This window comes from Podarcis liolepis, assembly GCF_965112155.1.
Source record: "Podarcis liolepis genome assembly, chromosome: 2".
Classification (NCBI taxonomy): Eukaryota; Metazoa; Chordata; class Lepidosauria; order Squamata; family Lacertidae; genus Podarcis; species Podarcis liolepis.
The window spans coordinates 24,016,989-24,044,196 of NC_139555.1; the positions used below are offsets into that span (position 1 = coordinate 24,016,989).

General features: G+C 41.6%; 1 protein-coding gene across 5 annotated transcripts in view; it reads left to right on the top strand.

The window, feature by feature from the left end:
- The window catches only part of CEP112 (centrosomal protein 112), a 210,962-nt gene that overhangs the window by 129,426 nt on the left and 54,328 nt on the right, over positions 1–27,208 (top strand). For all 5 annotated transcript variants that reach the window (XR_014522593.1, XM_083489925.1, XM_083489926.1 and 2 more), the window contains one exon: positions 11,553–11,783. Coding sequence is in view for 4 of the 5 variants with exons in the window: in XM_083489925.1 (XP_083346051.1) it covers positions 11,553–11,783 (231 nt within the window). In the remaining variant the exon portion in view is untranslated. The remainder of the gene's footprint in view (positions 1–11,552; positions 11,784–27,208) is intronic.

Sequence of the window (27,208 nt, forward strand, 5' to 3'; positions counted from 1 at the left end):
GCTGCTACATCCTGTATCAGCTGCAGCTTACAGACCTGTCTTGAAGGAGGTCCCACATAGAATGCACTGCAGTAATCCAGCCTTTGGGTTATCACTCTGGCCATGCCATTCATGTCCAACAATGGCCAAATTTAGTAAAAGGAGTTACTAGCTATTAAGGCCATCTGCCTCACCAATGACAAAGGTAGGTCCAGGAGTACCCCCTGCATTCACACGTTAAAATGGCAACTGACCTATCTCCCAGACATTGAAATAGAAATCTGCATGCAAACATGTTAGGTATTTCAATTGTTTGTTTTGACAGGAAACCACCCCTATATAATAATATATAGCTCCCGCCCATGTAAAATGCTAAATTCTCTGCTTCCTCTGACCTCTATTACTCAGCTTTCTGCCTCTGCCATCTCAGACAACCGTTTTTACTATACCATTTCCTTCTTCAACTTTAATGACGTCAGAAGAGTGCTGCTCAGTCAGACCAGAGGTGTATCTTGTCTGGTATTCTGTTCCCACAGTGGCCAACCAGATGTCTATGGCAAGCCAACAAGCCAGACATTTGGGATTTCCACCAACTGGTATTCAGAAGCATACTCCCTCTGTTTCTGGGGGCCGTACATAACCATCATATCTAGGTACCATTGATGGATTTATTCGCCACAAATTTGTCGAATCTCCTTGTGGCGATCACACAGGGTCCCCGGACGTTTGGCGGTCTATTGATCCCTGTGCCACCACTATGATCACTTCTCCGCTGCCACCAACCCGTTTCTCTCGGGTACACACTGAGTCCAGACAGTTGTTAACATTAAAACAAATAATCAAGTTTATTTTATGAGCATGAACAAGTTCATGGTTTCAGATAATTTTTCTTGTCAGTTTTTTATCCTTAGTTTCTATATCAGCCTATACCTTCCTAATAACTTCTAACTGATTATCCCAACTGTCTATCTGACTCCTCCTAACAGTTTCTCTCACTCTCTCACATCACAACTAGACCAACCCACAGGCTTATCCTCCCTCTTCCTTCTCCAACTTCCAACTGACTTCCCAACAACTCCAACTCTAACTCTAACTCCTCCCCTTGGGTTCCCACTGGCCAATCACTTCACACTCATTTAACCCTTTCCTTATGACCCATCTAGGAGGGCAAACACCACACTCCTTTCAAAGCCTTCAAAGGTTGTGATAGTTGTAAAATGCAGCCAATTGGATTGTAATTTGTCTGATTTAAAAACTGTAGGAGAATCTTTTGTTATTATGTGGACACAAATAAACTTATGGACCGGCTTAATTATTTCACGGAAATCAATGGGCCTTGAAAAGTCCTCAGTTTTCACTGCATCATCTGCAGGAGTTTATTTATCTTAGTATACGAATTGCATTTATTTAAAATATTTTATATTCTACCTTTCATCAAACAATATTTCCAGAGTGATTTGTGATAATACAGCAATTAAATATATACCTCTAAACCCATAAAACTTGAAATGAAAGCAGCTGTTTTACAAGTTGAGGATGTGCCTCCAATAGATTCACAACAGATAGCAAAACAGATTTCAGCGTATGCAAAATTTCAAAGCTGTCACTTGTAATGTATCTTACAGGAGAGCTTTGACATTTGTAAGCAGATTACTGCTGTTAAAATTAATGGAGGACATATGCAAGTTAGCAACATAACACCTTACTCCTAGTAGACAATTTTTTAAGGATCTGTCAGAGATGCTTGCAAAGGTGAAAGAAACTAGAAATACTGGGACAGCGTAAATGTCTAAGTATTTAACCTTCTATCAGTTGGATTTGTAAGCTACATTTTAAAAGGAAAATATGCAACTCCATTTACCATCTAATCTTTCAACTTTTGACAACCTCAGTCAGAGTTATGATGGAGCTGATTTAGACTTTATAACGTTAGACACAACTTCAAGAAGCACCAAGCAAATGTTAAAGTCAAATCCACAATTTCACTTGCCTGTGTGCTCTATTTCATCTTCCTTTAATCTAAAAACCTTAAGCATTCTTGAGAGATCATAGCGCTGTTGACACATTAAATAATCCTCTGCCTAACATAATTTTTTAATTATTTAAATGAAAATAAACTAGGGCATGATCTAGTCAAAGTATTCCTAGCAGGGATTCCATATGAACAGAGATATAAATCTCCAAACTCACAGTAGATGTGTGTCAGACACTTCCTTAGCATAAGAACCCACATTTTTGTGGATATAAGTCTCCCCTTCACATTTCATAGACTGAGAAAATCAGCAATTATTGTGTGTTACATTTGGCCCTCTTTTGCGTTGCAAGTCTGTATATAGACTTCTTAATGCATTGTATTTGACAAATAACTTTTTATCTTCTTGCCAGTGGTGTTTGTGATAGAAGGAAGTGAAATCCAAATGTTTGTGTAGTGAGATGCACTTGATTTAATCTTGTTTGGTGCACACAGGAACCATACTATTCTAAGATACACAAGTCTGAGATCATTTAGGACTTTGAGAAGCAAACAGTTCAGCTCTTTGAATTGGGTTTGGAACCTACCGTGTTTTTCGCTCTATAAGATGCACCAGACCATAAGACGCACCTAGTTTTTGGAGGAGGAAAACAAGAAAAAAATATATTCTGAATCCCAGAAGCCAGAACAGCAAGAGGGATCTGGCTTCTGGGATAGCCTCTTGCTGTTTTGGCTTATGGGATAGCCACGTGCAGCCTCTCCTGGGCAAGGGAAGCCTTCATCCCCCTGCCTGGGAGAGGCTGCGCACGGCTAAGGCTCCCCCAAGAGCCATGCTCCCTTTAAAGAGCGTGTGGAGCGTGTGTGCGGCTCTCGGGGGCTTTTCCCCAAGGAGGGAGAAGGGCAGCCCTTCTCCCTCCTCGGGGAAAAGCCCCCAAGAACCGCACACACGCTCCACGCAGTTCTTTAAAGGGAGTGCTGAGCAGAGCCTCCCGTCTGCATTCGCTTCATAAGACGCACACACATCTCCCCTTTTTAGGAGGGGGAAAGTGTGTCTTATAGAGCAATAAATACGGTAATTGGCAACCACTGCAGCTTATAGGGGAAGGACCCCAAAAGAGGAACACGAAGCCTGAACATTATTCTCAGAGGATGGCCATGTATGATGATGCCTGACACATTTTGTAATAAGCTTTCATTGCCTATGCCTCTTTAACATTTCCCAGGAATGTTTCAGCTCCAAAGAGAGTACATTTGTAATATTCATTTTGAGATTTCGACAGTCTGAGATGTGGATCCTGATGGCATCATGTTTGAAGAAAGCCCTAGAAAGATTGCTGGGCATTCCTATGGGAGAGGAACCAGGTTTTAGCTTTACCAGTATCTCCTTAACACGAGGAGGTAGCCCTGCACTCCTTCTCTGACACTGAGGATGCAAGAAGGCAATTTCTGCTCACCCCCTCCCTTGGGTGGGCAGAGTTTGTGACACCGCACAACCTCCTGGTACAGGTGAGCCACCCACCTTTGTTCCAGGGAGCCATTGCCCTGCCCCCATCTCAGCAGGCCTATGGGCAGCTAGCTGGGGGTGGGGCAAGGGCCAGCATAAGGGGCCAATGCTCCTCAGCCCAGGCTCACTTGTTTTCTTCCAGGTCCCTTCCACCCTTCAGACAGGGAAAGCAAGAGCCCCACCAGAAGCTATGCCTGAGCAATAGGGTGTGGTCTCTTTAACTCAGTATATATACTCTCAGATAGAGCAAGGGACAACCCCTTAGCTACACAGCTATGAAAGCTCACATTTCAGACATTTGCTGGCTAGAGCAATATTCATAGCTTGCTGCCCTGAGTTCTCCTGTAACCAGTCACCAATAAGCCATAAGGAGCTGACCATGGTCCTGTTCTCCTGCAAGTAGCCTGTTTTGTTGCCAAATCGTGCCAATATTCTGCTAGGTGGTGCCTTACCCCAGGAATACGAAATAGTTTGTCCTAGCCTGCAAAAGAGAATACATTTGAGGCAGATTAGGAAAGTCCTCTTTGCCACATTTCAGACTTGTCCATTGAGAAGTACTGATCAAAAACTATGTCCGGTCTGTCGTCCTGATCTTTCAAGGGGTGTGACCCCTATCTAGACCAGATGATCTCACTAACATACTTCTATTTCATCTATAGTCGCTTTTAGCTTATCTTCTAATGTGATTTGAGTTCCACTACCAGCCCTGCAGAACAACTGAAGTTGGCCTAGAAATTTAGTCTCATTCAGAAATATGTGGAGTTGATCAGCCACCACCTACTCAGTTGGAGAATGGCTCTAAATTACCATCATGATGATTTGGTTATAGTTTTGCCAGAAAGGAACAGAAAATTGCCTTCCTTGGGGGTTGTGCTGAGCCCTCCCAAAGGTGTTTGCAATGCTCTAAACTCGTGGTGCCAATTTATCCCAGCAAAATGTTTCAAGCCAGGATGGCTGAAGATCAAATTGACACTACTGTCAAGCACGTTATATGTATACAGCAATGAAACTAATACAAGGAACCATAATCTGACTTTGAAGGCTCTTTTGACTTGGCTTTAATTTGTTCTAGTCAGTTAGATGCAAATGACTTTAACTGCAAACCACTTCACAGAAATGTCAAAGTGGACAATGAGGATCAAACAACATGTTGTGTAAATAGGGTTGTTGTTTTTTTAACTAATACACTTAGAAATGGCCGTACATTTCATGTGTGTGTGTGTGCAAAATCAAGTATAGGGGGATAAACCCACACAGAAAACAAATATGTAGGTATTTATTTAGTATAGTGTTCTTCATTCCTAAATATCATAAAATACAAGATAAAAATACATAAAAATACAAGATAAAAAGCTTAAATTCCATAATAAAAGCAAGAACAAAAACCAAGAACCCCTCCCCCCTCCCACAACACATTTAAAAGGGTATAGGATGATAATCAGCCGAAGGCCTGGTTGAAGAGGAACCTTTTTGCCTGGTGCCTAAAGGTGTATAATGAAGGTACCAGCCGAACCTCCCTGGGGACAGCATCCCACAAAACAGGGGCCACTGCAGAAAAGGCTCGTTCTCTTGTTACCACCCTTCAAACCTCTTGTGGAAGGGGCACACGAAGAAAGGCCTTAACAAGTGTCATGTCTTTCTTTAGAAAAAGCAGCAGCTGGATCCAAATTGGAACTATTGCATGAGGGAATAATCTCCCAAGCTGCTATTTGCCCCTGCAGGAGTTCCTTCAGGGGCAAATAGCTTTGCAAGTAATTTTCCAAGAGAAAACTGTCCTGGAAGAAGGGTTCTAGTAACCTCCTTTACTTGATCCATAGTCTTGATCTGGCTCAGGGTGCCCTGTGGCATTGCTTTTCTAAAGAGGCAGGGCCACTTTTCAGCAAGTCAGTTGAAAACTCTATTAACATAATGTGCCATTTGATTCTGAGGCTCCCCATTGACTTGGGGCCTAGTTAGAGAAACCCTTCAAATAATAATAATAATAATAATAATAATAATAATAATAATAATAATAATGAGTGAGTTTCCCCAGCCACTCTGGGCGGCTTCCAATCAAGTGTTAAAAACGAAACAGCATTAAATATTAAAAACTTCCCTAAACATATTTGCGCTGGGTAACACTGTGGACTCAGTTATAATATTCTTTTCTCCAGCCTTCGTCAATCTAATGCCCTTCAGATTACAGCTCCCATCATGCCCAGACAGCAAAAGTTGGTGGTGGCTACTCTTCTATTTTGGCACAATTGTTGTGCCTCAAAAATGTAAAGTGACTCGGACTTCTTTAAAACGTATTAAAGGTAAAGGGACCCCTGACCATTAGGTGCAGTCATAGCCGACTCTGGGGTTGCGGCGCTCATCTCGCTTTATTGGCCAAGGAAGCCGGCATACAACTTCCGGGTCATGTAGCCAGCATGACTAAGCCACCTGTGGCGAAACCAGAGCAGCACACGGAAACACCATTTACCTTCCCGCCGGTGCGGTACCTATTTATCTACTTGCACTTTGAGATGCTTTCAAACTGCTAGGTGGGCAGGAGCAGGGACTGAGCAACGTGAGCTCACTCCGTCGTGGGGATTTGAACTGCCGACCTTCTGATCAGCAAGTCCTAGGCTCTGTGGTTTAACCCACAGCGCCACCCGCATCCCTTAAAACATATTAGGTTTGCTTTAAAAGAGCCATATTCTTTTCTTGCACGACTCTGAGCAAGTAATCGTACTGATACAGCAAAGGGATTTGACCTTCTCTGGGCTACCTTGCAAGGCGCAGTGCTATGGACAAATCAAATCACCAGTGCTTAAACAATATAAAGATGTCTTCGGTCTTTTCCAAAAAGTAGATAAATGCCTTTTGCTCACTTTATGCAGGGAGTTATTTCATGGTTTTTATATGCTGTTGAATAACTAGTGGTTTAAGGTACGTTGGGGATGTGGGTGGCATTGTGGTCTAAACCACTGAGCCCCTTGGGCTTACCATTTGTAAGGTCAGCAGTTCAAATCTATGTGACGGGGTGAGTTTCCGTTGCTCTGTCCCAGCTCCTGCCAACCTAGCAGTTCGAAGGCATACCAGCATGAGTAGATAAATAGGCACCACCGCGACAGGAAGGTAAACGGCATTTCTGTGTGCTCCGGCACTTGTCACGGTGTTTCGTTGCGCCAGAAGCGGTTTTGTCATGCTGGCCACATGACCCAGAAAAGCTGTCTGCGGACAAACGCCGGTTCTGTTGGCCTGAAAGCGGAGATGATCACCACACCGCCTTTGACTGTACTTAACTGTCCAGGGGTCCTTTACCTTTACCTTTTATCTTTAAGGTACGTTAGATGGGGTCATAGAAACAGCCTATTGATTTAACCACAGAGTAACGTTGAGGGTCAACAAAGCGCCTTTTAATTAAGAACTTGAGGTATTACTGCGCACAAAACATATGGACACAACGAACATGAACCTTTTCATGCAAACCATGGAGATAAACGTGATTTCAAGTTCATGTTGGTTTTATAATTACATGGGTGAATTTAGGCTGCAGTGGGTTTGAGAAGTCTGCCTTGCAAAAATGGATATGTTTGGGGTTGTGCAAGGCACTTTAGAATCCAGGTGTGGATGTGGGAGAGGTCTCGGTGGCTGCTCCCAGGCTTTAGAAGTCCCTTCCTAGAGAAGCTAGACTGGCTTCCTCCTTGTTGTCCTTCCATTTCCAGGGCAGGTGATTTTTTTATTTTATTCTGTCAGGCTTTTAGAAACTTGACTGCTCTTAAGGACTCTTAATAGTGTTCCGTACTGTTTTTAATTACTATTATTCCTCTTATCTATATTTTGCATTGTTTTAATTCCATGCACAGTAATTTAAAAAACAGCCTTCCATATGATTTTAGAATAAGGTTACCAGACGTCCCCATTTCCTGGGGACGGTCCCCGGATTTACAAATCAGTCCCCTGACAAAATCCATCTATTTAGTAGGAAGTTGAAAAGTATCCCCGGAGTCATTGAAAAAAACCTGGTAACCTTGTTTTAGATATGTTTGTTTTATCTGTATTAGTTTTAATTTTTGTGAGCTGCCTTAAGTCTCTGTTTGGGGGAAAAGGTGGGATATAAATAAGATTAATTAAATAAATAAATAATGTTGATTAAGTGGGTGTGCATATGACCATTTCTCAAATCTTGAAATGTTCCCATGGACCCCCAAAAGTTGGTGACCCTCAGTCTGTGTTATCTGATGTGTAAGGCTCTCTGTCTTAGTGGTTAAAAAAAATTATTGCCATTTTTAATTTCCAGAGAGCATAGCTTTATGAAAATCAGATCACAGGCACATTCTTGTCAGTGTAAGCCTTTCTCACTCTACGCCTGGACTTTAAAGTAATAATCTTCTCACAATAATAGCCATTTATCTTCTCCCATTTTACATTTCCTCATTCAACTAAGAGTCATTTGCCGAGTTAATGTTCAGTTTTTGCTTTAGGCTGTAATGATTTTACAAAAGACATTTTTATATTACTCATATTTCGGCTTTCATAGCACCAAAGAGCCAAGTCTAGAGGTCTTCTATCAACATGATGGCATGACTAGTTGCAGCAGGTTATTAGCCTGACGTGACTTTGGAAGTAGCATAGCTGCCCTATTGGTTAAAAACCCACCTTGCCTCACTGCAGTGCCCCAGTAGGCATTATCATACCATTCACCTCTACTGAAACAGAAATTATCTAGGCATCTGATGATATTTTGCTGTGACAGTGCAAGCCACTATTTGTGCCGTTACAACTGAAGAATTTATTATTATTAGGTTGACATTACTACCGTGTACTAATTCATTCCTTTCCCCCATCCCATAAACCTTCAAAGTGCAATTCCAACTTGCACTCCTCTAGAATGTCTAGGGCTTATGTACTGTTGACAAGTCTGAAGACCACAACCATAGTTGTCAAATACTGTGGAAGAAAACAAAACCTAATTTATTCAGATGCTACGGAATATAAATTTGGCTTGGCAGACATTTGGGAAAGAAGTACTTAGAGAAGAGCAGCGCAGAGATCATAAAGCGACAGCTGACACTGTAGGCTACTGAGAATGTGTTTTTAAAAGCAATCTTGTTATAGGGTTCCCTTCCAAATACTAGCTGTAGAATCTGAATACTAATAGGTAATTTCACTTTAATGGTACATAGTAAGCCTATTTCTCCTTTTGGCAATGCAAAATCTTGGTAGTATTTAAGACTTAAGAATCAATTCGAAACTGATTCCCTATATCCCTTTGGATAGCAGTGGCATTTATGTGGATGAAACTCTCTTATTACAAAACTGGGATTTACAGTTCAAAAACGTACATATTTTCTAGGTTGAAAACATATTTCGTATGCAGGCCCCTGTGAATTTCAGTGTTTGCTTTGCCATTAAGCACATTCTCATACATAAGCTGTTCGGTAAAAAATATTCTTGTTTAAAGCGGTGTATGCATAAAAATGAGGCAACTTATTATAAAGAAGAACATTTTTGCTTTACTGTTACAAAATGCAAATATTTGAGTGGAAAAAATCTGGGGGGAAACTACCAGAAATTATTCAATCACTAAAAGAACAATGGAGTAGCAATTCTTGTATGTATCACATTATCTTCATTCACTTTGTTCTCTCTTCCTTCTCAGACAAGCTGTTATCTTCTAAAGGAGCTCAACACATAATAGACGAAAGTTAGAAATAATTAGACAATATGTTATGCAAAGCTTAGTGGAATTTATAGATTTTGGGGAGGGGGGCACATTTAGCAATTTAAGAAAGAAAGAAGGTTAGCCAAACCCAGAAAACGCCATTATGTGCTGAGGGAGAAGTTACAACCTGAATGGGTCAAACTAGATGAGACTACAGCAGTTCTATAAACTTAAAACTGGATCTTCCCCAAGTGCAGAGAAAAACAGCAGGTTTTCAATCTAATTTTGAAGATAAAGGGGTGTGTGCAGTGAGGGGCATGGTATGTTCCCACCTAAGGTGATTTTCTTCTAGCTGATCTCCCTTTGGGTATTGAAACCCAGTTGGAGGGCAGACTTTGGGGATATGTTGTTGTTTTAAAGGATGTTTTAGTATTCCTCACTGTTTTGCTTTTTTAATAACACCACTGGCACCTGTTTTGTTTATAAGATTTCATACCCGTCCTTCACCCAGAGTGGCTGGGGAAACCCAGGCAGATGGCCGGGGTATAAATAATAAATTATTATTATTATTATTATTATTATTATTATTATTATTATTATTATTATGACAAAACCAGATATGAACCTGCTGCCATTACCATTACTTTTAACCCCTACAGTCCCTTAAGATCTCCCCCCAAAATATAATGTGTTGTTGAGTAGCTCCATAATATTTGTGTAAAACTGACTATTCTTACAAATTGTTGACATTCCATTGAAATTTAGTTTTGCCATATTGAACGCAACACATTTAAAAATAGCACCTGCTATTTTGTCCTTGATTGTTGGTTGTTCTTGTCCTTGATTCTTGTCAACTACTACCCATTTATTTATTTACTTGTTTGTTTGTTTTAATGGCAACTCAAGTGATAAGTGTTTTGACAAGTAAGCCACAGAAGGTTTAGAAACTTACTTACCTGAAATGATTTAATAAAGTGAAACAACTTTTTTTCAGATTATTTGTGCTGTGCACTATGAAATACGTTAATTGCAATGGATAGGTATTTGCTGCTGCTGTTTATCTCTCATTTATGCGTGCTTGTGGTCCCCACTCCCCAACTGCCAAGTAACCACGTACAGTGGTGCCCCGCAAGACGAATGCCTCGCAAGACGAAAAACTCGCTAGACGAGAGGGTTTTTCGGTTTTGCGTTGCTTCGCTAGACAAATTTCCCTATGGGCTTGCTTCGCAAGACGAAAACGTGATTGCATGATTATAATTCTCCATCTGGTAGTTTTTCAGACTTGAATACAGTACCCACAGTCAGCAGTTCACAATCTCATCCCAAAGCAGCCTTCTTTGCCTAAATTCTGCTGGGTAGGCTTGTTTTTGAGTCCAGTTGTCACTGGTTAGTATTTGGGAAAGGGCCTTCTCTGTGGTTGTGTGTAGCTTTGTAGCTCTCTACTCTGGGAGGTTAAAGTGCTTCCCAACCTACAGTTGCAGGCACTGTACTTGCTGGATTAAATAGACTTTTGCAACTGACCCTGAATTTTTTAAGATTATTGTTATCTATTGCACCTTTCTCTTTTTTACTGTTTGGTTTTTATTGTTTTTTAACTGCAAATGCAGTGGAATGGCGAGAAATACCATATTTTTCCGTCTATAATATGCCCCAATGTATAAGACGAACCCTATTTTTGGACATTATTTTTTAGGAAAAAACCTAGTCTTATACACGGAAAAATATGGTAAATAAACAAACGCAACTGATTTTTTAAAAAACCCTCTCCATTTCTCAGTACATGTGCCTTAATTTATTTTTAATTTGCAACAGGCGTGACTAGATGCTATTTATAAACAAGTTCGTGAGTTTCTGATATGCAATATTTGTGCAATCCAAGGCACAGATCCTTCTGTTGTTGTTTTTGGAAGCCTCAGAGTTGGTAACATTTGCTATAAGTTGTTATGAGGTATAAAAATAAGAATTATTTGCTAGCACGTGATTTTCAGCATAGCATTTTCCAGTTTTCCCTCGATTGTCTCAAGAGTAGGCCCACAGTCTACAATCTTGAGCATGCTTTTTCTTGGAAATAAGTCCCACTGAAATAAATGCAACTTTTTCCCTAGTGAAATGCATGGATCAGGATGTGAGAGAATCTTGTTTCCTGATTTCCTGAAATATTATGGAATACTATGCTTGCAGCAAACCTACTTTTAATTCACGGCTTTATGGATTACAGTCTTGAATAGGTAGCTTAAATGTGAGCACAAAACTTGTCTGCGTTGTGTGCCAGACTTTATACTTTGGATGCATTTTAACAGCACATATACATACCTTCATACACTCTCACTTCCCAATAATTTAGGGAAATGCTTTCACACCTATGATGTGGTAGTTCTCTACTCAAAATGGTCATCTCATGTCTTTGTTTTTAGTAGAAAAACTAAACATAAAAAGTAACTTCTACTATCATTACTATTTTAAAGATCATCTCTGATATGGAAGCCCAGATCCACACACTGCGAGAAGAGCTCATTCAAGTGAACACACAGAGAAAACAGCAGCTAGTTGAACTTAGCCTTCTTAGAGAAGAAGAAAAACAAAAAACTCTTCGGGACCATGAGGCTGCCATGAACAAGCTGAAGGTTGAGTCAGAAAAGATGATTCTGGATCTGCAAAAGTCTAATGCCACAGAAATGGAGATGGCGCTTGAAAAGGTAAGCACGAAAATAGTACCTGACTTTCCCATTTCTAGGAAAATGACTGTGAAACTTGCTTCCTCCCTCTCTCCCTCCCTCTCTTGCTGTGGCCAAGGGGAGTAGACAAGGGAATAGGTCAGAGGTTTTCAACCTTTCTCAGGCCATGGCTGCCTGGAACTACATTTTTTCTGCCGCTCCCCTGTGGCAAAACGTGCTCTGAGCCTCAGAAATCCAGTTATTTCACCCCTTGCCTGCAGAGCCAGCCCTTTTCAAACACCCTCCCTTGTGGAGTTTCCCCTCAGGCTCCTCTCCTCCCCCCTCTTCTTGGGAATCCTCCGGGCAGCTGCCCCAGGTCTCTAAGCCACCCACCCCACCCCAAAGAGAGGTGTCTCTTCATGCAACCCCACCAGGGGTCTGGGAAGAGGATGCCCCCAGCCTTAGTGGCCTGATGGAGACAGAGACACAAGAGGGCATCAGAGGAGGGAGAGAAGGAAAGAGGGATAGAGGCCAGTGTTGATTGTGGCACCCCTGACCATCATTTAAAGCACCCTAGGGTGCCACGGCACACTGGTTGAAAACCCCCGCACTATGGTGAAGAGCAGTAGAGAGACATCTCCTTCAATAGGTGGTGACTTCAGCAAAGTGACTGTATTTGTAATAAGGGGGATCCTGCTGAGGAAGTCTGTCAGATGGCAAGGGTGGCTGCTCACGAGTAACCAGGCAGGACTCTGACCTGTCTTTTACAGGTTTTATTTAGGTGCAAACTATTTACAGTGCAAAACCCCAGAGTTCATGTCTGCCTCAATCACTAGCAGAATCCGGGAGTGCTTGTTTCCTGGACCTCCCCCAGCAGAAAAGTCTCTTTATGCCCAGCCTTTTCCTTCCCTCTTTGGGCTTTAGACTTCTGCGCAGGGTGGGCGATGGAAGGGGCATGCTTCCCTCCTGGCCGGCTTTGCCAGAAGTGGTGCTGAGGCTCCCACCAGCATCCTCTGGTCCTTGCACCTCTTCCCCACTGGAGGTGGGGTTTTCTTCATCACCGGAAGAGGAACTGCTTCGCATGATTTTCGGAGGCTCCCTGTAACACAACTGCCCCTCTGTTTCCCGCCCCTGTTCTGATGGCAGTTCCCTGACAGAGTCATACCCAGGGGTTCCCTAAAACTGAGTGCCAGCATTGTGGACAGATATATATGTGTATGCCTGCAGTATACACATTATATACATTATTATAATGCCCAACATCTCACCATATGAATAGGGTCATTTTGAGCACTTTAAATTGCACAGAATTCTTAATGTAAATTAAGAAAGCCTATTGAACTTGACATTTTGATCTCATTTGTTTTGATTTTACTTTATTCTTTTGGGAGTGAGGGCATTGGCCACTGCTGTGGCAGATTCTCTGGTGCTGCTTTGACTTTATCTTGAATCCCTGATATTTATGGCCCTAACAAAAATGATACATTTTTTGTTGCTCAGTGTTAAAACTGCGTTGAAACTTCTCAAAATGCTTATCTCCATTGGTCAACATTCAGGTGTTTAAATGTTTTAGCGTATATTAAAACACAATCTGCAATTTATTACAAGATGAAATGTAGCAACCAAATGGGGCAATTTGCATATAGAGTTGGAACAGCCTTTGTGAAACTGACATTTCATTTACCTGCATCAGGTTCTTGGTCTATAATTTTAAACAGCATTCTAAGGATTACGTTGGAAATCTGCCAGCCTGAAACCATTAAAGGCTGTGATCAACAATTCAGAATCTTTTTTGAATTTAAAGAAAGCTGCACTTGGCATAATTATTTAAAGCCAAGGTCAGAGAAAGTATTTAAACCTTTGAAATTCATAATTAAAGGATTAATATTAACTCATGAAGACATTGTCATTTTTGCTTAAAAGTTGAATTTGAATCTCAGTTCTTTTCTTTTCTTTGATCTTTATATATTTAAAGCATAGCAAAAGGAAAAGTTAACTTCTCTCCAAATTAAAGTTGCATTGCTTCATTGCTGTGATATATTGTCAATTTCTTAAAAAATGGCTGACTTTAATAATAATGAATGCAACCATAATAATTTCTGGCATCAGCTGAAAGAGATAAGTATTTGCTAGTATTTGCAGGATAGGGATCAAAATTAAATCCTTTTAAGCCCGAACAACAAGTAGACACTTTAAAAGTGCTGACCTTTAAAGCCCTAAATGACCTTGGCTCTGTATACCTGAAGGAGCGTCTCTACCCTCATTGTGCAGCTGGGACACTGAGGTCCAGCTCTGAGGGCCTTCTGGCATTTCACTCACTGCGAGAAGTGACGTTACAGAGAACCAGGCAGAGGGCTTTCTCAATAGTGGCACCCGCCCTGTGGAATGCTAAGGAGATAAAGAACTACACAACTTTTAGAAGACTTCTGAAGACAGCCCTGTATCAGGATGTTTTTAATGTTTGATGTTTTGCTGTCTTTTTTATATTCTGTTGGAAGCTGTCCAGAGTGGCTGGGGCAACCCAGTTAGATGGGTGGCCTATAAGTAAATAATAATAACAACAACTACTACTACTACCAGAACGGATTACTTCCAGGTTTCTGGGGTCTCGCATGTGCAAAAATGCTAAATCACGCTTTGCGCATGGGCAGAAGTGCCGAATCGCAACCCGCGCGTGCACAGACGCTGGTTGCGAGCGTGCATCCCGCACGGATCACATTTGCAACCTGAGCGTCCACTGTACCAGTTTAGGATTGAAATTTCTTTGTTTCATAAAAGTGCAGAATATCCAAATATCCACCAGATATGAACTTCTGCTGTGAAATAAATAGTGGATAAGAACAAACATAAAAACAAGGATCACAGGTAACCGTACATAAGGTTGAATAATATCTTAAGATGGGTATGGGAATTAGATTGGAAGTGATTAACCAAACCGGATCCTGCTTAGCTTAGCAAATATGCGAACAATTTTATTGCTGCACCACAGTATTACAGCAAATGATCATTTCTGGACAAAACAACCTCAGCAAGATTGAAGGAAATGTATTTGAAACTAGTACAAAAATGGCACCTAGCACTGGTTAAAACAGAAAAATGTACAAAAATTGCTTACCTAGATGTTGGAGAGACTGTGGGGGGAGCTTGTTTATCCATGTGTGGTTGGAACTGTGAGAGGGCACCAAAATTCTGGAAGGAGCCCTTTCAAGAAACAGCTGGAATAACTGGGAAAACATTGCAGAAAAGTCCAGCTTTATTGGAGCTGTCCAAAGGGGAAAACCCAATCTTACTGTGTAATAATTTGATTGGATATTTTTTAGTAATGGCAACGCTGTTGATAGCCAGATGCTAGAAAGAAGCCAACGACTTTAATATACAAAAATAGTGCTATGTGATGTGGAAAGTGGCACTTAACGGAAAAACTAAGGCAAAGACTACAATTTGAAGGGGTCAGAGGAAAAAAAAGAGACATTTGTGGTGGACTGCTGCCTGGTGCAATATATGAATGCAACCTCAAAAGAGAGACAAATACCAGCCTTAATCTGTAATTTGTGGTTACAATAACATTAATGGACATCTTTGCATTGTGTGCAGTTTCATGTCATCCCAAAGGACTCAACAAAGGATATAATTCCATATCCATAATCTCACTTGTTGCATTGGTCACTGGTTTGTGTGAGGGGGTTACTTTGAATCTGAATTATGATCTTTCTTTCAGCTTTTTATTTCATGTAATGTTAGAAAAGCAAATATGTATATGTATATCAACCATCCTACACTTTAAAAAAATATACAGTCTGGGTATTGTATTTTGTCTGACTTCTTCAGAACACAAAAAAATATTTTATGAGCTTGGTTATTAGATTTATGTCATGCAATATCTTAACATATTTAATACAATTAGATTAAGATATGGAATTAATTTGTTTCTTCTCTTCAAATATATATATTGGCATCTGATAGGCAGTCATTCTAGTTCTACTAAATTATGATATATATTGTTTTGACAAATCAATATGCTGGAGGTAGGTCCTACTGAAGCTCAGATTGCACTAACAATTATTGTTGAAGTGGGGTGGGAGCAAGGACTTTGCATTACGTTGCTGCTGATATCTCCTTGGATATTTTGCAGCTGTGGGGCGGCGGTTCAGATGGAAAGCAAATGACAGTGGAAAGGTCACTTCCTTTCCTCTTGCACCTTCTCAGGAACAAATCTCTCCTCCCCACAGTGGAGAAGGTGCTGTTAGAGCTTTGTTACACACACAGCTGCCGTGTAATGCGTAGTTTGCCTTTCTGTCTGACAGATGTTACGGGTTGTGTCAACAGAACCTTTGGGGTAAACGTTAGTTAGCCAGGTGTAATACAATGAAAAAAGCTCATGTGGATTTGTGAGTTTGCTGGACATTAGTAAAAGAAAGAGATCAGCTGTAGTTTTAAGTTGGTGCAGATGTGATTTTTGGCGAAATATATCTGTTAGTAACATTCGTCTTTGGAATTTACTTGGCAAAGAAAACAATCATTCGGAACGAATGACCCTAAAATATCAGTTGACATGCTAACAATACTCTAAGGAAGCAACCTTGGAACACTTCAGACATCTCATAAAACAGCTGTATTTTGAGCCATGTGCATTTTGAACCATATGTATAATATATTTTGTGTGTGTGTGTGTGCATCCGTGCGTCTGTGCGCACGCTTGTGCATTTTCTGTCCCCAAACACACAGTGCATGCACCTTCAAAAGGATACCACACTCAGTTCACCCTCTGGAGATGCTCACTGTCTCTTACAACACTAGAAGCTGTCAAATCGGCCTGTACTGATGTTCTATTCAGTGAGAACAATTATTGGTCACAGTAGCATGTTTGCAGCATGCTACTGCACCAAAATTATGTAGTTTAGAGCCATGGTATTGCTGTTGAAGTCATATATATCTCATTGCTGAACAATTTGCAAGTAGATGTTTTTCATTCCATTGGTTTCTGAATTCTAAATCACCTTTTAAAACCTTGCATTACTCTATATGGCATCTGCTTCTGTCCCATTGCTAATACTTCTACAGTGGTACCTCGGGTTAAGTACTTAATTTGTTCCAGAGGTCCGTTCTTAATCTGAAACTGTTCTTAACCTGAAGCAGCACTTTAGCTAATGGGGCTTCCTGCTGCTGCCGTTCTCCTGCTGTTCTCATCCTGAAGCAAAGTTCTTAACCTGAGGTACTATTTCTGGGTTAGCGGAGTCTGTAACCTGAAGCGTCTGTAACCTGAAGCGTCTGTAACCCCGAGGTACCACTGTACAGACAAGAATGGTATACTTGCTTTCAAGTGCATCTCCATTTAGTGCATGCGGAAGGTAGCCAGGCTGGATTAAATGGCATGGATATCATGCTGACTCACGTTCTTGCACTCTGGACATCATCAGGCTGTGAAGAATGAGAGTAGCAGCTTCCCTGATCAGATTGCCAGAGCTCTGCCTTCCTCCCCGTGAAATCCTGTATATAGATAGCTGACAATCTCTGCTCATCATTGTTGCCATGCTATTCTGCTAGGTCTGGAAGAATGATCAGTCAAGCCTTTATTGTGTTGCCACATTGTTCTGTAAGAGAATTTTCAAAGTGGCCATTGCAAAAGAGGCAGGTCTACAGGGGTCAACAAACTTTTTCAGCAGGGGGCCGGTCCACTGTCCCTCAGACCTTGTGGGGGGCCAGATTATATTTTGAAAAAAATAATAATGAACAAATTACTATGCCCCACAAATAATACAGAGATGCATTTTAAATAAAAGGACACATTCTACTAATATAAAAACACGCTGATTCCCAGACCATCCACGGGCCAGATTTAGAAGGTGATTGGGCCAGATTCAGCCCCCGGGCCTTAGTTTGCCTACCTATGGTCTACACACTGAAAACATATAAGGTTTATATGCTAATCACAGCATTCTAGCACAAAAACTCCACAACCCCCAATTTTAAGTCTGAAGTTGGCAGTGTAGAAACTGTACTCAGTTTTGCTGTTATCTGAAATTTGCCTGGATTTTGACATTTCATTTCATTTCATTTTCATTATTTACTTTAATTATCTATTTTGTTTGTTTGTACCTTTTTAATGCAATTGTCCAAAGGAAAAGCAGGACATTCCAGGATTAAATCAGAAACTGGGATGGCATCTGTAAATAGGGACACTTGGAGGGTCTGAGCTATAGCTGGGAGCTAAAGCAGCTCTTTAGTACGGGACAACCCTTTTAATGTTGGAACTTCCCCCCCCCTCACCCCACAGTCCACCTCCATGTTGCCACAACTTTTTCTTTCTTTCCTAGAAATATCTGTAAATACCTGTCTTGGTAAGATTCTCCTGAGACAAAGCAGCAAGTTGTCGGCTTTTCCAAAATATCCTTATCCATTGTTTGTGTTTTGTTTTTTCTTTGCGTAGCCCCAAGCATCTATTATTTAACACGCCGTCCTTGCTTCATTGAAAAGCACACTACATCAGCATACAAATGCTAACTTACCTGGGTTCATTACATCCTGCAGCTTAGCATATTTGTGTTTGTTTGCAAAATCCAGTATTTGAAAGCCACGTAGTCGTATATGCATTAGGAACCGTAGATCTCGCATTTGACATCTACAAAATCTCTGGCCATTATAAACCAGTTAGGTTACCGCAACGCTCTTCAAGTCAGCTCGGCTTGCATGTTTCGTCCAAAATGCCACTCGCTTTGAGGAATGTTCTTTGTTTTTACTTGTACTTGTTCTGCCTTCTTTGGCTGGATATGTTATGGTTACCAGATTTTTTTTAATGAATCCGGGGACACTTTTTTTTTTAAACTGAGTAGCAACAGGGAGTCAGTAGTAGGGATGGTGAAGCAAAGAACCCTGGGCCCAAGCACACATGCATATTGTATAAAGGTGCAAAGCCCTTCTTTCACACCCTGTGAAACATAAATGTGCAGAGTTTTTTAAAAAACTGGGCAACGGCGCAGCGCCCGCCGTGACTCCTGAGCCTTCCCCAAACTCCTGCCCCCTTCTCCCTTTGTTTTGACAGATCGGGGGGGGGGCTCAGGAGTTGCAGACGGGTGGCTGTTGCTGAGGAGGGGTGCAAGGCATGCGGTTTCTCTGCCAGGTAAGCTGCAAAGCCCTTCTTTTGCACCCTGTGAAACATAAATGCGCATAGTTTTTTTTTAAAAAAACTAGGCAACAGCCGCCCACCCGCGACTCCTGAGTCTCCCCCAGTCTGTCAAAACAAAGGAGGCAGGGGACAGGAGATCTGTACCACCAGACGTCCCCGGTTTCCTGTTGGCAGTGGCAGCAGCCGCGGCAGTCAGCAGCCTGGAGCCAGCCTGGTAGCGCAGTTGGCTCTGGCTGGCTTCAGGAACTTCTTGCTGCCGTGGCGCCCGCCATTTTGCCTCACCAGAAGTCCCCATATGATGTGTTTTGGACACAAGACACATGGGGACTTCCGGAGAGGAAAAATGGCAGGCGCCACGGCAGCGAGCAGCTCCTGAAGCCAGCCAGAGCCAACTGAAGTACCAGGCTGGCTCCGGGCTGCTGAGGCTGCCACTGCCATGTTTCCCGGGGACAGATTTGCAAATCTGGGGACATTCTGGGGACGGAATTTGTCCGGGGACAGATTTGCAAATCGGGGGACGTCTGGTAACCCTAGGATATGTAGGATTGTTTCTCTCAATAATTCCCTTTCTCGGCAATTGAATAGTTCTAACCAGAATGTTGGATTTGTCCTGCGATGATGTTTACTTCAAAGCTATGCAACAGAGCATTGAAGTGAAAAGAAAGTGGCAGGCTTCCAGCCAACTTCCATTTCCCTGGGATTCTTGCTAGATTAGGCGGACCTTGTCTGATCCACCCAGTAAGACACTTGTTAATGCAAGAACGCATATGCAGAATCAGTTAACACAGGTTGGCAATGGCTTGAACTATGAAGAGGTTCTGAGTGTGCATTTTTCCTTTGTAAATTTAAATTGGTGGACCACAGGGATTCTAAAGGCCAGGGAAGACTGATGTCAGGCCAGTCCTGATTTAGAGTACATGTTTCAGAAAATCGTTTTCTTCTTCCTTTGTCTCACCCTGACTTGAGAAATGTAAAAGATTTTAAGGATGGTGGGAATGGCTGCAAAACCAGGAGTTGCGTAATTTGATGCTTTTAGGCCTACACAGTCTTTTAATGTGGAAAAAAAAACCCCCAAAGTGTTCCAGAATGACTTGCAGCTGCAGAACATGTCAGGGAATAAAAACCACCTTCATTAAATGGGTGAGAAAGAATTATAATTGTTTTGAAGTCTTTATGATCAGCCTGCATATGTTTCATTGTAATACGATACTAAAGTGCCTCAATTACGATTTGTATATTTTGGTGCCAGAAGGTTTTTTTCCCCTTATGCTAAATTACTAAGTTCTGTCAGCTGTTGGGCTGTCATACAGAGATACAGTAAATCACATTATATTTTGTCATGGATTACACAGAGAAATATATTTGGAAATAGAGATCAAAGTACTTTTACAATCACATTTGAGTATAGGAAGGATGTTTAACTTGTATAAAATCTGATTTAGGTGAAACTGTTGCCATTCTGGTGTGAATTTGAAATAAATTGGAGTGTGTGTGTGAGTGAGTGAGTGATTGAACTGGAGTGTCTTTGTGTGTGTAATATATATGAATGGAAGACAAATCCTGAAAACTGTTTTCTTTTTGATATTTAGTCTGGAGAAGTTAATTCTGACCTACAGCTGCAAACTGAGTACAGATAAACAATGAAATACTGAAAAACTAGAGTCTCCAAAAAGTCTTATTTATGTTTTTAATTGCATTCATGATTGAGCAATACATTCCATTCTACTTTTAATTGGGATTTTGCTGGACTTGCATATGATTAGTCATTGGTTTGGTAATGCTTTCTGGCTTTGTGAAGTTGCACTATTTTTCTTTTTTGAAGCTTTTGTTCTATTTAAAACTATTTAAAGTAATCCAGTGTAATCTTACTAAGGAACATTGATTACTTCATATCGTGGATTTTGGCTGTACTTCAGAAAACAGCAGGAGATTTTGCATGACTTATCAAAGGCATTTATTAAATTATTAGAGCACACACACACCCTTTTGTTAACATTTATATTTCATAAAGTCTTTCCCACAAAACTCAGCACTATTTTTTTGCACTAATCACACTGATTTCTTCTTAACCATTAGCATCTTTGCAGTTTGGTTTGCAATTAATTCACAGTTTCAACTTCAAAAGAAGCTCTTCCGTAGGCTTCTACAAAATGGTTTGCCTTTATTCATTTCCTTGTTACTTCTCCCCTGTCTCAGAATGAACCTATGTCTGGGTGCATGCAGAACATCAGCAGTTTGGAGACTGAGCAGATTGGCTCAAATAGGGGTAGGGAATACACCATTGGTCCAGTATGCCAAAACCTCTCCATACACATACCTGTGGGCCAAGTTTGACAGATGGGTGAGGCTGCCCTATCATCACCTTCCATCACAATGGCATCACATGATCCACTAGTGAAAAGGGTGAGCAGTGCTTCCTGAGCACTGACCATCAGCTGATTGTCATCATGGGGGAAGACCTGTCCTTCCCATATCCAGGATAGCATTAAAATTTGGGAGTTTTGCTCTTGACTTTGATAGCAACAGGACTTACATATTTGCAAGAGTATTTCTAAACTGCCGATTCATAAAATGCCAGGGCGGGGTGAAATACCATTAAAAAATAAAAATAAGGTGACCGGCTAGTCAAAAATAAAGAGCTGCAAAGGCCTGCTGGCATGAAAAGGTCTTCAAGAGACAGTTGAAAGTCAAAGCAAGGATGCCTGCCAAATCTCTGCTAGAAGAGTATTCCGCAGAATGGGGCTGGCAGTACTAAATGCCTGAGGCCAGCTAGGCCTCTGTAACACGCGGGACAATTAAAACCTCACCTCTGAATGATCTCAGTGATGTAAGGACTCGGGCAGTCCTTAAGGGCTCAAGTTTTTCAGGACTTTGTACAAGAAGAACCTTGAACCTGCCCTGGCAGTGTATGAGCGGCCAGGGCAGATGTTTTAGTAGAGTAGTTACATGCTATCTTTTGAGACCATGTCTTATCTCTGATCCTTTTTAGGATATATGGTAGAATTAGCCATTCTTGGAGTAATTTTCTTGACATGAGTCAAAACTATTCAGTGCTCCCCCCCCCTTTTTCGTATAGGAGACTTCTGTAAGGAAGTTTTTTAATTATTATTTTTAGAATATGGACCCATTTACATTAGCCCTTTGATGTGCAGTTCTTTGCTATACATCAGAGAACTGTTGCTTCTTCCCTGGAGCAAGTCTTCCTTCTGTAGTTCCCTCCCTGTCTTTTAAAAGTATGCTTATATTGTTACTCAGCTAATTAGAGAATATTAACTCATATAGAACGATTGCCTTACAATTGTGCTTTTTAAAATATTGTTAAATTTTATTTCATTGTTTAACTGGCTGATGCCTGTTCTTTGAAAAATGCATTGTGGAAAACATACTCAGAATGTGCTTACTGGAATTGAAGGAAGCCATTCACATATAAACTCCATAAGGAAAGAGGCCAGAGGTATTTGGGGGTGGGGTGGGGGATTAGATCATTTCTGAAAATGTGACCGAGTTATTAATTCTTTATTATTTTACTGAGTGCTACATTTGCTTGTGAAAAATCATCCCATTTAGAAACTTGATAACTAAACTACAGATCCTGCCTTTTGTATTAGTCTTCAGTCCATTTTTGTGGAGCAATTGAGTCATCACATCCATGAGAACTTACTGAGGTTCTAGAAAATCAACCTGTTCAACATTAAAAAGTTATGACTTCATGTTTACTTATCCTTAAAATAAGGGTTAAAATGTGAGACATGTAATACTAAGTTAAAGTCCCTTACAGGTGTACTAGCAATGCTAGTGGAATGGCTTGCATAAAGAAGATGTAGGAAGCCAGCTTGGTTCTTCTGGCTAGCTGCACAATATATTATTGCAGGCCTAATACACAACCAGTTGCACAAGCTTCCATTATTTTTGCCCTCTCACTGGCACAGCAGCCCATGCACTGGCGGTCAGATAGTGTTGAATGCAGACCAAGTAATAGGGACAACTCAGGAACATAGATTTTGGCAACTAGTGGGCAGTATGGGGTTGCCATATTTCAAAAGTAAAATTCCTGACACCTGCAGAATTATTGAACTTTTTAAGAAACCCACCAGTTGTTTAGCTTTTGGGGGGAGCAGACCCAAATTTGGGGAAACCTACCCCCCAAATAGTGTTTTTGAACTGTTTCCACTGTTTTTCCCCATCACGTTGCCATACATCCGGGTTTTCCCTGACATTTTGCCGAGTCGGCAAAATTCCTCCCAGACACCCATTTTTACAGCTAGTACCATCCATGTATAAAATACTTGGTACAATTTACAATGTATAGAATACCACTGAAGCCCAAAAGAGAGGCCTCCACCTCAAAGAGCTTACGGTCTAGATGTGGGCAATGAAGAAGACAATAAAGGAAGAATGGATAGAGAGGGACAAGGATAACAAGGAAAGGAGGGGGGACACAGACAGACAGACAGACATTTAGGTTTTAGATCAGTTGCTGAATCAGTCTGCTAGTGTTCTGGTTGCCACTGATGTGCTCCACTGATGTGGTGTCAGGGACTGGGCAGAGGAGGAATAATAATAATAATAATAATAATAATAATAATAATAATAATAATTTTTATTTATACCCCGCCCTCCCCAGCCAAGGCCGGGCTCAGGGCGGCTAACAAGCAATAATAAAAACAAATTAAATGAATACAACTAAAAACAAGATTAAAATACAACATTAAAATATTGAAACATTAAAATATTAAAATGCAGCCTCATCACAGGAGAAAGCAAAAAGAAAAAAGAGGGAGGGGGAGGGAATCAAATTGGCTCCAAGCCAAAGGCCAGGCGGAACAACTCTATCTTACAGGCCCTGTGGAAAGAAATCAGATCCCGCAGGGCCCTGGTCTCATGAGGCAGAGCGTTCCACCAGGCCGGAGCCGGTGTTGAAAAGGCCCTGGCTCTGGTTGAAGCTAATCTAACTTCCTTAGGGCCCAGGACCACTAGGGTGTTGCTATTTATGGACGTTGAGGCTCTCCGTGGGGCATGCCGGGAGAGGCGGTCCCGTAGGTACGAGGGTCCTAGGCCGTGAAGGGCTTTAAAGGTCAAAACCAGCACCTTAAATCTGACCCTGTACTCCACCGGGAGCCAGTGCAGCTGGAAAAGCACTGGGTGAATATGCTCCCATGGCAGAGACCCCGTGAGGAGCCTCGCTGCAGCATTCTGCACTTGCTGGAGTTTCTGGGACAGCTTCAAGGGCAGCCCCGCATAGAGAGAATTACACTAGTCAAGCCTGGAGGTGACTGTTGCATGGATCACTGTGGCCAGGTCGGAGACCGCCTCCCCCTTCTGAACCTTCCAGGGAGGAGGAAGAGAAACACAATATAGATTTACAACAGGGGTTTGAGGCTCAGAGGCAGATGAAGGGAAAGGTTGGGAAATCATAGGAGAGCCAGAGCAACACCTGGCTGACATGTCATTAGAAAGCATTCCAGGGGACACACACACACACACAGAGAGAGAGAGAGAGAGAGAGAGAGAGAGAGAGAACCTGGTGAGCCTTGAAAGTAGAAGAGCAAAGAGCTCAAAGACAGAGGGCACGTAGCACCACCCTTAGAAGTGACGAATGAGGAAGTGGGAGAGACGGGGTGGAGATTCACTAGGGCAAGGCCATTATCCAAGAGGCTGTGTTCTATAGCCTCTGTCTATAATTACTGAATAATAATTAAAATAGGATGGTAAGAATCCTTCCCTTGTCTTTATACTTTCCTGGGCCACCATCCAGGAGCCGCTGACAGCCTCCTAACATGTGGACACTAGATACATACATCTCTATCAAATCAAGTATGAGAGAGGGCTTCATCGGTAGAGACCTTGATCTAGTGCTGCCCCCCTGATTCATGGGTATTTTGTCGTCATGTTGACTGCCCTTATTTGGATGTTGGTGAGTGCAGACAAGAGTGGTTTATGGACCAGGTTGAGAGCTGTTATTCACAAGTGCATCTGGATAAGATTTGCTCTGAAACGTGCTGGGCCAAACAAACCTTTTCCTGTACACCTTAAGGCCTCCATTTTTTCTTTCAGTGCCTTCTCGGTTGTTTTCCCCCTTGTCATTGTGTATGGACCAGAAATCATTGACTAAAGTGCATTCTGGTGAGTTAAACAAGCCTACCTTATGGTTTGAAGTGGGCTTGTTTGCTCACTTGAGAGCCTTTTAAACCAAAATCTCTGGTTCATATTTGCCAGGGTTCATCAAAAAATGAAATGAAATGTTTCAGAAGTTCTTCTGCCAGCCATGGGGAAGGAGGAGAGGTGTGCAAGCATTTCAGCATTATGTGTCGGTCAGCCCAATATTTTCCTTCCCTTGATTTCTCTGCCTGAGGTTGAATAGTACCAGGACAGGAAGGGAGAACAGTGGTACCTTTTCGTTACTGTGTGAGATGCCTGCTGATATTCTTGTGACATCTTCTAGATTGATGTCAGTCCATTACCGCTGCCTTTCTAGATGCTTTGCCAAACTGCTTTCCAAAGCTTCAATGGATTGCAAAGGTGATTCATTTATCAGTGAGTCGCAACTAGAAATATTTATTAAAGATTTGTTTTAGCAATGGCTTTTATGTTAAATGAGAATTGGGAAACTCAGTTGCTCATGTTTCCTGTTGCTTCAGACATTGTGCTTGTTTTAAATAACTTATGGCTTCCGTCAATCAATACTTATTGGCCTATTGATAACACTTAGGTAAGGAACAGTGCTTGCCTCTCCTTCAAAACGCATGAGATAATAGCATGCCATATGCCCCACAGTAACTGGGCAATACAGGGTGAGCTAAGGACATAATCATAAACACAGAGATTTGATGCCTATGTGGACTTCAGAGCTATAATACTTTAGAGAGACAGCTGCTCTTGCAAACTATGAGCCATTATGTTTTTGCCAAAACCAAACCCATTTGTCATTTCCGTTCTCCTCGTGGCTGCTCATCAAGGTATTTAGGAATGAAAACTTTCACTTAGGCAGCAGCCAGCTGCAGAGCTCATTCATTCAGGGAAACCACAACCCAGTGTTTATGATGTCAGAACTGATCACAGTATAAGCAATTGTTTGTAGTGTCACAAACACTGGCCCACAGCTCTGCTGAGTGAGTCAGACAAGAGGAAAGGAATGCTTCAAAAGTTCTCTTTACAAGACAAATATCTGTTAATCATCACTTTTGATCCGCTTAAGGAAGTTTAACATGGTTTTACCAGCAAGTAATGCGTTTTCTGAAGAGTAGAGCTGGTGTTAAATTGTAGTGTATCTGTTAAGATATTACTGAAAAGAAAGCAGATAATACAGCCTTCATTAGCACAGTATGAAGGCCTTAAAAGATAGCACTGTACATCCTTTTGATCTAATTCCAGCTAACTGTTATCATTCAGGCTTTGGCTGAACATGGTACAGCTTACAATATGGATATAATTAGTACAGAATGCTGACATATAAACGAACTGCATACCTGTAGCAGCTTTTCATCACTGGTAGAACGACAAGTGCATCAATTACACATCTCCCCACAACACTGGCACCCCTGCTTAAACACTTGCCCCTGTATTTAACTCATGGAACTTGATTTTAAAATGTTCAGACCTTATTGATGTCAATAGAATGTTCTTCCAAGGAAGCATGGGTATTACCAGAGCCTAATTGGATAAAAATAGGGACGCAGGTGGCGCTATGGGTTAAACCACAGAGCCTAGGACTTGCCGATCAGAAGGTCAGCGGTTCGAATCCCCGCAACGGGGTGAGCTCCCGTTGCTCGGTCCCTGCTCCTGCCAACCTAGCAGTTCGAAAGCACGTCAAAGTGCAAGTAGATAAATAGGTACCGCTCCTGCGGGAAGGTAAACACCATTTCCGTGCGCTGCTCTGGTTCGCCAGAAGCAGCTTAGTCATGCTGGCCACATGACCCGGAAGCTGTACGCCGGCTCCCTCGGCCAATAAAGCAAGATGAGCACCGCAACCCCAGAGTCGGCCACGACTGGACCTAATGGTCAGCGGTCCCTTTACCTTTACCTTTAATTGGATAAAAGGGAAATCTTTCAGAAACAAGGTTTAAAATATAAGGGGAATTTGACTCTTTAAAAACAAAAAGTAGGATCGGATAGGATCTAGTTTCACCATGACTTACACAATTTCATTTTCTCAATTAACAAGTTCAGCCAGATGTAAAATAGCAGTTTCATAAGGCACCATGAAACTGGTCGTAGAGACTATTGGGCTCTGTGGGTCCCTCTAATAAGAAATGAGTTGGAACACAATGAACACTCCTTGGCTTTCCAGCGGACTTATCTTTCCTTCTCATTCTTGGTTCTGAAATAGCATATAAAGGTAAAGGTA